A 12,267-nucleotide genomic window follows, 5' to 3' on the forward strand; every position below is an offset into this window, starting at 1 on the left:
TCATGGAAGCTGCACCAAAGCAACCACCAGCTGATAACTGCTAACTCTGTCTACACTATAGGTTCGCTGTGGGGCTAGGCTGGTTGCTGGCCACTGAATGCTGTAATCAGGAGTAACCCCACTTTAGACAAGGCCTTGGAATAAGTTCTGCTCAGTCTGGGAGTGGGAACATTTGGCCAGGGATAAGAGATGCTCAGGAGGGCGTTAAGGAGGTGTGAAACTCTAAACTCCTGCCTTTTAATGCAGAAGTTGCCAAACAAGGCTCCGGGGAGGCGAACGTACACACTTGTGGCTCCAGGGTGCAATGTCGTATAGCTGTCCTGGTGCTTTCAGAGCTGGCCTAAGTACCAGCAAGGCAAACAGCTGTTTTGGACCTGGCCCTTTTAGGAGCCTCACATTCAAGTGGGGCTTTGCACCCCAGGCCCTTGTCCTTAGCATGGGGGCTGTAGGGGAGGGACTCTGTGGTAACTACTGTAGTCTTCCAACACCACAACACATGGGCTGATTCACCCCCCAACTCCCTTCGGGCACCTAAGACGCTCATGAATTGTAAGAACCTTGGTGGCACAGTGGGGTTTTCCTCCCTCTCAAGCAGGGGTGTCAACTCATTTGGTGGCAGGGGCCAGATTCCAGGTTTGATTACAGTCTGGGGGCCAGAATACAGACTCAGGCCTTCATGCTTCCCCACGGATGTCAAGGGGAGGATTTCACAGAGATTAAGGGGAGAACGTAGCCTTCGCGTCATGAATAAGTTGGCATTGATTATTTATCCAGGACCTCATCGTCCCATTCGGTATCACTCGGTGAGAAGACCTGCTCTCCTTTCGGTTACTGCTGCTCCCGCCTTTTGCTTCTCTCCCTGACTCTTCCCCCTCCCTCTTTCCAAGCTGGGCATTTCCTTCCCTGCCAGGAACTCCCTCCCCACCATTCGAGGGCTCCATTCCCACCCCTTTTCGGATCACTAGACCAGCCACGGAACAGTCAGCATGGACAATACGTTTCCTGGACTCTAGAGCTGACAAGCCAATGCGATTAATGGGAGCTCATGCCCAAGTCACTGTTTCAGGCTGTCTGCAGACTCAAGCAGACATGACATTGGTTTGCACTCACTTCACATCTTGAAAGTTCACTTTGCGGTCAGGAAGGCTACAAATGATATTTGCAAACGAAAGCCGAGGCTCTGTACAGAACAGGTCATACAGGCTACATCAACACACCACACAGGCTGGCCCCAGCACAGCCCATGGGGCCTGTGTTTGACAGCTGTAATGCATGTTGATATGCGCATGTGTGATGGGGTGTGCCCCCCCCCAACCCTAGCGTAGGAACGGTTAACAAGGCTGAGAAGGGGCCAATTAAGTGGATAGGCTACACCTTAGGGGAATTAAGTGGGCTCAGTAACCCTGGACTGATGATGGAGCCCAGCTGAGAAGGAACACATGGGACTATTTAAGAAATATTGAAACTGGAAAAGGTACAGAAAAGGGCAACAAAAATGATTAGGGGTATGGAACTGCTTCCATAGGAGGAGAGATTAAGAAGACTGGGACTGTTCAGCTTGGAAAAGAGATGACTAAGGGGGGGGCATATGATAGAGGTCTATAAAATCATGACTGGTGTGGAGAAAGTAAATAAGGAAGTGTTATTTACTCCTTCTTCTAACAGGAGAACTAGGGGTCAACAAATGACATTAATAGACAGCTGGTTTTAAACAAAGAAAAGGAAGTATTTCTTCACACAACGCGCAGCCAACTTGTGGAACTCCTTGCCAGAGGATGTTGTGAAGGCCAAGACTATAACAGGGTTCAAAAAAGAACTAGATAAGTTCATGGAGGATAGGTCCATCAATGGCTATTAGCCAGGATGGGCAGGGATGGTGTCCCCAGCCTCTGTTTGCCAGACACTGGGAATGGGCGACAGGGGATGGATCACTTAATGATTCCCTGTTCTGTTCATTCCTTCTGAATTACCTGGCATTGGCCACTGTTGGAAGACAGGATCCGGGGCTGGATGGACCTTTGGTGTGACCCAGTCTGGCCGTTCCTATGTTGTAGAAAGCCAGGAAGTCAGCAGCGGAAATGGGGGCTGCAGTGAAAGAGCCTGCAGCCACGCTCTGGATGCTAGACAGGGAAGGAAGGAAACCCAGGGGGAGTGTAGAAACCCCCAGGGTTCCAGGCCCTGAAGGAAGGGTATATCGAGAAGGGTGGTGGAGCAAAAGCCTGAGACCGGTGGTGTAGGAAAAGGCTCAGGGAAACGACAGCAAAGTGGGACATTGCAGACTTTGGCCCTTATTAGAGGGTTCCTGAGCTGGAACCCAGAGTAGAGGGTGGGCCTGGGTTCCCCTACCAAACACTGGGGAAGTGGCACAAACAGGGCAGTGAGGGAGAAGTCAGCCATTTTGGATGGAAAGACGAACAACACCTGGAATTGAAAAAGCACATTGACCTGGCTGGAGGGCCAAGCTATGAAGACAGAGCTCCCTGAGTAACACAGAGTGAGAGAGGCAGCTGAGTGCCCAAACGGGCGGCAGAAGGATGTGTTGGACGAGGAAGGAGCTAATCCCCAGAGCAGCTAGGAGGAGATGCTCTAGTGGGGATCGTACCCAGTGACAATGTATAGCACTGTCTCCCCACTCCTATGTAAGGGGCGGGCCCACTCACCAGCCAGCGCATCCAGTGAAGTTCCCACCCATGTCAGTTGTTGAGTCCCTTGCCACAGGGATGCATTTATTGCTCCAACAAAACAGTTCAAAAAGTTAATCGAAACAGGTGAACCAGGCCCTGCTACCTCGCCTCTCCTAAGGTCTCTTCCCCAGAAGCTTCTGCTGGTGCCTACACAGTAGCAGGTATCCCAGCCAGGTCGTTCGCCTAGCCGGTGGGGCGAGCCCCCTTTATGGGTCTGTTCTCCTGAAGCTCCCCTGCCCCATGCAGATTTCCATCTCACTGGAGTCTTATGAGGACTGGGTCATCTTCAGCCCTCACCTGGTCCCTGGCCTCATAGCATCAGCTGATTAGTGTCAGATGGGGCTGGGCTCAACTTCCCTTGTGGCACAGGCACCCTGGGACAGGACCACTACTGGATATCAGACTAGATTGACCTGAAGCACCTAGGAGCCCCGAAGTTCTTCTTGGTGCACAGGATAGTTCAGTCTGAGAACAAGCGTGGGATTCCAGTGCATTAGAAACTGGTTCACACCCATCCGCTTGCAGTCCTGCGATTCCCTCCCTTTTAGGCCATTATTTTATTTCAGCTGCATGAGTCTCTTTAAATTACCATGTTCCTCTGAGCCCTTCCTTCCTACCTGCTTAAACAGAAAGTAACCTGCAAAACCTGGCCTCATAAACCACTGCTAACATCCTGGTACAGTCTCTCCAGAACGAGACAGAACCTCACCGGTTAATGAAACAGAGCGGAGTCACAAGGGCCATCCTTAGAGATAACAAGCAGCTTTTTGGCACGTTGTGTAAACAGTCTGATGGGCTAATTAACCAGGACTTCCGGGATTGTAGAGTGGCTTGAAGCATCATTTTGGAACTGGGTTGCTGGCACAGAATCGGCAGTTTGCCCACATGACTTAAAAAACTGTAAATAAAGATGTCAAATATTTTTCTGACTTTACAGGGATTTTTTAAAAAACTTGTCCCTCAGCTCAAGGTTCACTTTTGATCACAGACCACGTCAAAATCAGCAGAGTTAGGCCTGGTCTACAGTATGCGATTATGTCAAATTTAGCTGCATTAGGTCGAATTAAAACTAAATCCGTCCACACAACCAACCCGGTTTTGTTGATGTAAAGGGCTCTTAAAACCGGTTTCTGTACTCCACCTTGGCAAGGGGGGTAGCACTAAAATCGACATCGGTGTTCTGGATTTGAGGTACTGTGGATGCAATTTGACGGTATTGGCCTCTGGGAGCTATCCCAGAATGCTCCATTGTGACTGCTCTGGACAACACTGTAAACTTAGATGCACTAGCCAGCTAGTCAGGAAAAGCCCCGGGAACTTTTGAATTTCATTTCCTGTTTGGCCAGCGTGGCGAGCTCATCAGCATGGACAGAACGGGAGGTATTGGATCCGATCGCTATCTGGGGAGAAGAATCCATGCAGGCAGAACTCCGTTCCAAAAGACGAAATGCCAATATATATGCCAAAATCTCCAAAGGCATGGACGGAACCCCGGGCTGGGCTGAGCGGGGCCGGCGGCCAGGCGAACGGAACAAAAATCGGCATGCATGCCGCAGGTTGCGTTAAAGGAGCGTGATGAGAGGAGGCAGGATGCAATGCTGAGGCTAATGGGGGAGCAGACTGACATGCTCAGGGGTCTGGTGGAGCGGCAGGAAAGGCAGCAGGAGCACAGACCGCCGCTGCAGCCCCTGTGTAACCAACCGCCCTCCTCCCCAAGTTCCACAGCCTCCTCACCCAGACGCCCAAGAACGCGGGGAGGGAGGCTATGGGCACCCAGCCACTCCACCCCAGAGGATTGCCCAAACAACAGAAGGCTGGCATTCAATAAGTTTTGAACAGTTGTGTGGCCTTGTCCTTCCCTCCTCCCATCATCCACCACCCCACCTGGTGCTTCCCTCCTCCCCCCCACCCCCCCTGGACTACCTTGCGAGTTTTCCCGCTATTTGTGTGACGAATTAATAAAGAATGCAGGATTTTGAAACAATAACGACTTTATTGCCTCTGAAAGCGGTGATCGAAGAGGGGAGGGCGGTTGGCTTACAGGGAAGCAGAGTCAACCAAGGGGGTGGGTTTTCATCAAGGAGAAACAAACAGAACTGTCACACCATACCCTGGCCAGTCATGAAACTGGTTTTCAAAGCATCTCTGATGCGCAGGGCGCCCAGCTGTGCTTTTCTAACCGCCCTGGTGTCTGGCTGTGCGTAGTTGGCCGCCGGGCGATTTTCCTCAACCTCCCACCCAGCCTTAAACGTCTCCCCCTTACTCTCACAGATATGGTGGAGCACACAGCAAGCCGCAATAACAATGGGAATATTGGTTTCGCTGACTTTTCCTTTCACTTTTTAACCGTGGTCCTTGTATGATTCTTACAGCGAGTAAGAGAGAGGTGGGGAGAAGGGAAGTAAAGAAACTGGGGGAAGGGACAGAGGGGGAAAAGGAGTGGGAAAACACCTGCCGCTTCTTGTCTAGCCCTAGGGGCTCAGAGTGAAACTTCCCCAGGAGTGGAGGGCTCTCAACCTGCCCCTGCTGAATCCTTGGTCTAGAACTTGCTAGAACAATGTCCAGCTCTTTGAGACCTAGTCAGGAAAGACAACTCTTTCTGAAGCCCCTGAGATTGGAGACTGGGATTCCTGCCCCCTACTGCAGGCTTAGATCCTGCTCTGCTCGCTTGCTTTTGCAGGTTCTGCACAAACTGCAGGATAACACGCGAGGTGTTTACAATGCTCAGAACTGCAGCGGTGAGCTGAGTGGGCTCCATGCTTGCCGTGCTATGGCGTCTGAGCGGGCAATCCGGGAAAAAGGGCGCAAAATGATTGTCTGCCATTGCTTTCATGGAGGGAGGGAGGGGTGACTGACGACATGTACCCAGAACCACCCGCAATGTTTTTGCCCCATCAGGCATTGGGAGCTGAACCCAGAATTCCAATGGGCAGCGGAAACTGCGGGAACTGTGGGTTAGCTACCCGCAGTGTACCGCTCCAAAAGTCAACGCTTGCCATGGTACTGTGGACGCACTCCGCTGACTTAATGCGTTTAGTGGGGAAACACACGATCAACTGTATAAAATTGCTTTCTAAAAATAGACTTCTATAAAATCGACCTAATTTCGTAGCGTAGACATACCCTTTGAGACACAAACGTCTTGGCTATTGAGCAGCGATCTGTACATATTGAGTGTACTGTTAAGTGGAATTTCCTTGCAAAGGAAATAAACAGGTTGTTCCCTCTTTGTGGCTTCTTTAGGACATCTGAAGACCTGAACTGTGTTATAAAACTAAAGTTTTCTTTGTTGATTGCTTTTCACCTTTGGTATATCAAGTCTTCCCTGGAAGACCCAGAGAACTGGAGTGGGAGCCTTTTCTGCCCTTAACTGGAAGAGTGAGGATGCTGAATCTTTAACAAAGATTTTCCTCCTAACTGTTAGTTGTGTGTTGGAGCTAAATAAACCAAAGAGTTTAAAAACCCATCTGAATAAGAATTTCCTCTCTCTCCAATTGCTCAGGTTCCAATTGTTACATCATGATCTTACTAATACTCCAGCCATCTACAGGACAGCAGAGGTAAGACCAGTGTAAGACAGATGCAGGAGACATTTTTGTTTTAAAAGCAACAACAAGACGCCTTGCAGGTCTTATGTTATTAATTGTACAGATCTTTTCTTCCCCATTTCTCAAGTCAGCTTAAATTGTACATGGCCTGGAAAGGAAGCTGATGTCATGTCTACACTCGGGGGACTATAGCTATGGTGCTGTAGCTATGCCGATTAACCCCATAGCGTAGTTACATCCTATACCAATGGAAGGGGTTTTTCCATCACTGTAGGAACACCCCCTCCCTGAGCAATGGCAGCTAGGTCCATGGAAGCATTCTTCTGTTGACTTAGCTGTATCTGCACTATGCGGTGGCATAGCTACCATGCTCAGAGGTGTGGATTATTCACCCCCCCCGAGAGTCATAGCTCCTTCAACCTACATTTTCCAGGTACCCCAGGAGCCATGAAAAGTTCAGATATCCTCCCCATTCCACCCCCAAATGCCAAATCAATAAAATAATCTACCCTCCCTGCAGGCCACCCGATTTGCCAGGCAAGTTGTTGTAAGCTTCGCAACAATCAAACTGAGTGGCTTTAACTCATCATGGGCCAGGTTGTAGCCCATCCTGTGCACTGAAATAGTAGTCAGGAGACATAAGGAGCCCCTTACTCCCCAGGGCTGGCTACCCATGCTGGGGGTAGCAGTGGAAAGGAGAGCAGCCCTGGTGGGGCTGCTAAATTAATCTGACTCTGCATGCATGCGGCCAGTGCTCCAGGGAATGTACCAGGTATAAAGCAGGCACTGGGTACTTTACCCCCCAGAACCCCAACACACACACCCCCCCTTGGAGCAAGGGGAACTGGGACACAGATTGTGACTCAGGCCTTTTCTGCAGTGAAGACATCAAGATTGCTACCTCACGGCAAAATCCTAGTGTAGACGAGGCTTTTGCCTTGATGTAATTAATGGCGGTCAGCCTCAAGTTGGGATCCTAGGGTTGTCCTATATGGCTGATCCCCAGAGTAAAGAAGAAATGTTTGCAGCCTTGACCAAATGCGCAGCAGCCCATTAACTCATGGTAAAGATGTCCAGTGAAGACGAGCCCTCAGTCGCAACCCATTTGCCAGTCTGCTTGCTTGTGTTTCCAAAACCACTGAACACAACACAGGAGCCCGAAAGCCAAGCTCCCAGACACGAAACACTGTTCTACACCTGCAAAGACGGGCTTTGTATCAAACAGCATTAGCCCTCCCACCCTGCATTCTATCGTCTCCTCCTCTCCTGCCTGTTATGCTCATCACAGTGTAGCTGGAGCACTTGTGTTTGAAAGACACCTATTAAAACGAGGGGCACGGGGAAATAGTAGAGTTCCTTATTTTAGATGAATCATTCTTTCGGCGTATCCTATCCGTGGGCCATACATACTCATCGTCCGTAAGCTGTAGCAATTAACGCATGTCCCACCGACTCCCACTAACTTTTAACGGGAGCAAAAATTAACACTGACACTGACTGCTTTCCCAAACCTCGCCCACGGAGTTTAACCTAGGAAATGACTCAAACTGTATTATGTCAAGAAATAAATCACACAGTTGTTTGCCAGTGTGGTAAGGGCATCGGAAAAAAAAAAAAAAGTCGATCAGAGGCCTGGTCCAGTGGTTGCAGTGCCCAGCCTGGGGTTTTGGAGACCCAGGCCGAGCTCCTTGCTCTGGTACAGACCTTGGCCAAGACACTGGGCCTCTCTGTGTCTCAGGTCCCCCGCTGGCAATGGGGATAAAAGCACTGCCTCACAGGGGTGTTCAGAGGTTCTCAGACACTATAATAGTGAGATAAGTACCTAGGATAAACCGCATCTCTTCACTCGCCTGAAAACACACGTGGCACAAGAGGAAGAAGGATGGCCCCTGGGGTTACTAAACTGGGGCTCGGGAGACCTGGGTTCAATTCTTGGCTCAGCCACTGATTTCCTGTGCGTTTGGGCGAGTTGCTTAATGTCCTTGTGCCTCAGTTCCCCATCTGTATTATGGAGAGAACACCACTTCCTTACCACCCAGGGGCATGGAGGTTAATTCCATGGTGCCTACAAGATGCTCCACGGTTGCAGTGACAGAGGCTATAGGTCCCCGAACAGAACCTCAAACTCCGAATTCCATGATATCAATGCCTTTGTCATTGTATCTGCCTTTGTCATGAACCTGCAGCAGCGGGTCTTACTAAAACCAACAGTGTTTAAACATACGGTATCTGAAATTACTTCTTCCCTAGATATAGCTGTTCCATGCCTTTACCAGTGAGACATCCCCTCAGCTTTTAAACAGAGCTAGTGACTGGCCTGTTGGCTTAGATCAAGCATGGTACATATCACTGACATCTGATACATCCTCTACCAAGGGACCACAGCCTGTGCCTGCAAGGGACGGATTAAGTTATCAAATAGGTCTTTTTTATCTTGCACTTCTATGATCCTGTGCCCTCGAGGAGATAAAAAGATGGTAAGCTTAATGAGTCTTGCTTTGAAATTCCAAGCCAAGGCAGGGATACAGATAAAACGACAGACGCTTGTTAACTTACCGCTGCAAACTCCTGATGGGTAGCCTGGGCAGCAAACCGAGCCACGTGATTGACAATGGGAGAGAAGTTGGTTGGTCCGTAGAAGCGTATGTGAGGCAGACAGGCTGAGTATGCTTGGACAATGCCTTCCACTCCTTCAAGAGAACCAGACAAACCAGACATTAACTAGACAGCCTCCAGGCCGGCTCCTTGCAGTAACCTTCTACATACACATCAAAATGAATTTCAGATACAATGGGCAGAAGCTTGAGATCACTAAAGCAAAATTTCACTTTGCTACTTATCTTACAGTAGCATCTTGTAGCCCCACCAGAGATCTGAGCCCACTTCTGCGAGAGACCATACAAACAGCACTATACCCGACCAGTCAAACAGACAGGCAAGAAGTGGTAACGGAAACAGACACAGAGAGGTGAAGTTAGTCGAGGTCAGTGGCTGAATCAGGAGTAGACACTAGGTCTCCTGGGTTCTAGTCCAGTGCCCTAACCACTGGGCCATACAGTCTACCACCAGTGTTTCTTGAAACCACCTGCTGGCTTCCTCTGGAGTTGTGGATGCTCAGAACTTCAGAAAACAAGGCTTCAAATGCCTTTGGCTTCGACAAACCTTTTCCAGCAGACACCTGAGCCCTTGTGGTTAAGAGAGAAAGAGTTTCTAATGCCTGAATTCAGATAGGGCTTCCTTTTGTTTTTTGGAAATATACCAAGCCATGTGAAGAACCTGCCTGAGCAGGAGCACAAATAAATGCCCTTAAAGAATCTCACCATGCCAAGAAAAAACTGAGGCAGCCATAAAGCAGGGAAAGGAGTGGAGAGAAGCCACACTCAGAGGAACAGTCTGAATGGAAACTTGAACCAAGAAGTTTCACTGAAGTTCTGAAAGTGTTAGAGGAGGCTCTTTTGCTTTCGTTACTGATAGCCCTGCTCAGGTATGTACATGCCGGTCAGCAAGTTAGACTAGGGATACAGGACTGTCTCAGCTCAGGCTACACAAGGAAATAATCCATCCCTGGAGCAGACGCCTTATTGACTGTTTGCCATGGGTGATCATCTGATAAGGATTACATTGGTCTATCCCTACCACGTCCATTGTCTGAACTCTCCCACCAGCTTGCAGGGGACTTCTATTGTTGGCAGCAGATTTACAAGCTTGGGTTATGCAAGTGGCTTGGGGGTGGCTGGCTCTGAAGTTACTGCATTCTCTCTTGTTGGCTTATGTAGCCGAGAAAAATGTTTTTTTTTAAATAAGTTCCTCACTTCTGAAATAACAAGGCCAAATTCTGCTCTGCAACGTGGGAGCAAAGGGAGCTGGCATTTCAAAAGGGAGCCACCCACACACATCAGAGGACAGAATGTGGCTTTAAACTCAATGCTCTGCTAACGTGCAATGCCCAACTCTGTGGCCGGGGCGGGAAGCAGGAATCCAAGCTGCTTGGACAAGCGAACGTCACATTGCTCAAATGGAAATATCTAGGAGTAAAGACACACAAAAAGGAAACACACAGGCTATTGCATGCCTGCAGCCTCAGACCACTAGCTGATGGCAATGCCTTCCAGCCTGACCGGAACAGCATGACGCCGATTCCCTGGAGGGTCATCTGTGCTCTGATCACCTAGGAGACCAGCCTCCGCCAAAGTCTTTGCACAGATGCAAGATTTGAATGTGGCTGCACTGAGAGGTTCAATTTCCAGCTGTGTCCTGAACTCTCAGCTCCATTCTTTCCCATCCCTTCATCTCTCTTTTAAAGTACACTCATGCAAAAGTTATATCTATCTGCCTCTGAACACACACACACACACACACACACACACACACACACACACACACAGAGATTTTGAAGACAGAATAAATATCAACTGGAACTAATAATTTTCTCTCCCCTTCTTACTGACGGGTTAAGGCTTCGGCTCTAAAGAATGGGGTGGGGTGGCAGGGGTTGGATCACTTAGTGATTCCCTGTTCTGTTCATTCCCTCTGGGACACCTGGCATTGGCTGCTGTCAGAAGACAGGATACTGGGCTAGATGGACCTTTGGTCTGACCCAGTCTGGCCGTTCTTGTGTTTGAATATAGCTGATTCCAAGGGGTAAAGTATTGCAGTACAGTCACGGTGGTCCCAGCTTCTGTATGCATAATTTCAGCTACCAGTAAAACCCCTACTCTGCAACCACTTGCGTGCATGAGGGCCGCTGTGACTTTCCTGGAGAATTATTGGAGTCGACAGGGCTCCCCCTTAAGCACAGCAATCTGCCTGCATGCAAGAAGTTGCAGGATCTGGGTCTAAGTGTCTATTTTAGGATGGGATTTTCAAGAGCGCCTAAGTGACTCAGGCTCTCAACTCTCATCAAAGTCAATGGAACTTGTGCTTCTGAGTCACTTAGACGCTCTTGAAAATCCCACCTGTAATACAGTGGGGGGAGACCCCCGAGCCCTCTGCAGTTCTAAGTAAGTTTTGGCAAGCTTTCATTTTACCAAATATGTTGCTATGACTGCCAAGGAAACCTTCAAAGGGTGCACGGAGCAGAATGGATGCTGCGGTACCTGCCTGAGTCTGCAATAGTAGCTCTGAGAGGTCTGAATTGCCCTGTTCATTTCAATGGAGGTGTTAACACTTAACCCCAATGGTGACACTAACCCCCTTTTTAAAATATAAAACTTTGATATTCAATTGTGCACCTAATTTATGCACAGAATTACTGTGATTGTATGTGTAAACTGGGTAATTCCATGCAAAAATGACCAAAGAGGAGAAATACAACATTAGTTCTAAGGGGCCCTGCACCATTTTCTCTCATTTTACGAATGAAAGGTTGAGCATCCTATTCTTCACTTTGATGTTTGTGAAAGCATCCCACTGTTAACTCCGCTGTGCTTCAAGGGTAATGTAACGGCATAATTTGACATAATTTGGCTCTTTCCACAGAACAAATTTGATATCCACTTCCGAATAGAAAGAGAACTGTCTGAACATGACCCAGTACCGTGCTGTCTGAGTCTGCACATATAACCCGGCGTATAGCAAGGACCTTAGGTCCAGAGATTCCTCTCAGATAGGTGTTGAATCTGAAGCCTACTGATGACAATTTAAACTATTTCATGGTTCCTGCTGAAACATTCCCAGCCAGCTTTTTCTTGCAGATAGGAACGTTCATCTGTGAATGGAACTCCTGTAGAATGCAATCACCATCACCCATGCCTAATCAGATCTGTGCTATCTTCAGATGCTTCATTTCCAGGGATATTCATCCCCTCCCCGGTTTGATTTAAGATAATTTATCATGAATAGAAGATAGGGCATGATATGGCAACTTAAGATTTATTATGTCATTACCAAGAGGTAAAAAAGGACGTGTGCCACCCAAGCATGTGTGTCAAATAGTATTTCAACCATTATTCTGTGCATCTGCACAGACATGCAACTAGCGCATAGTATCTTGCATTGCTCTGTTTACCAATCAGAGAAGTGTATTCCTATTTAAA

General features: G+C 48.6%; 1 protein-coding gene across 12 annotated transcripts in view; it reads right to left on the reverse strand.

Annotated features, from left to right (window-relative positions):
* The window catches only part of CPNE2 (copine 2), a 201,962-nt gene that overhangs the window by 72,651 nt on the left and 117,044 nt on the right, over positions 1-12,267 (reverse strand). For all 12 annotated transcript variants that reach the window (XM_073307437.1, XM_073307434.1, XM_073307439.1 and 9 more), the window contains one exon: positions 8,789-8,922. In XM_073307437.1, coding sequence (XP_073163538.1) covers positions 8,789-8,922 — 134 coding nt within the window. The remainder of the gene's footprint in view (positions 1-8,788; positions 8,923-12,267) is intronic.

Source organism: Lepidochelys kempii, chromosome 12 (assembly GCF_965140265.1).
Source record: "Lepidochelys kempii isolate rLepKem1 chromosome 12, rLepKem1.hap2, whole genome shotgun sequence".
In the NCBI taxonomy this organism is placed as follows: domain Eukaryota; kingdom Metazoa; phylum Chordata; order Testudines; family Cheloniidae; genus Lepidochelys; species Lepidochelys kempii.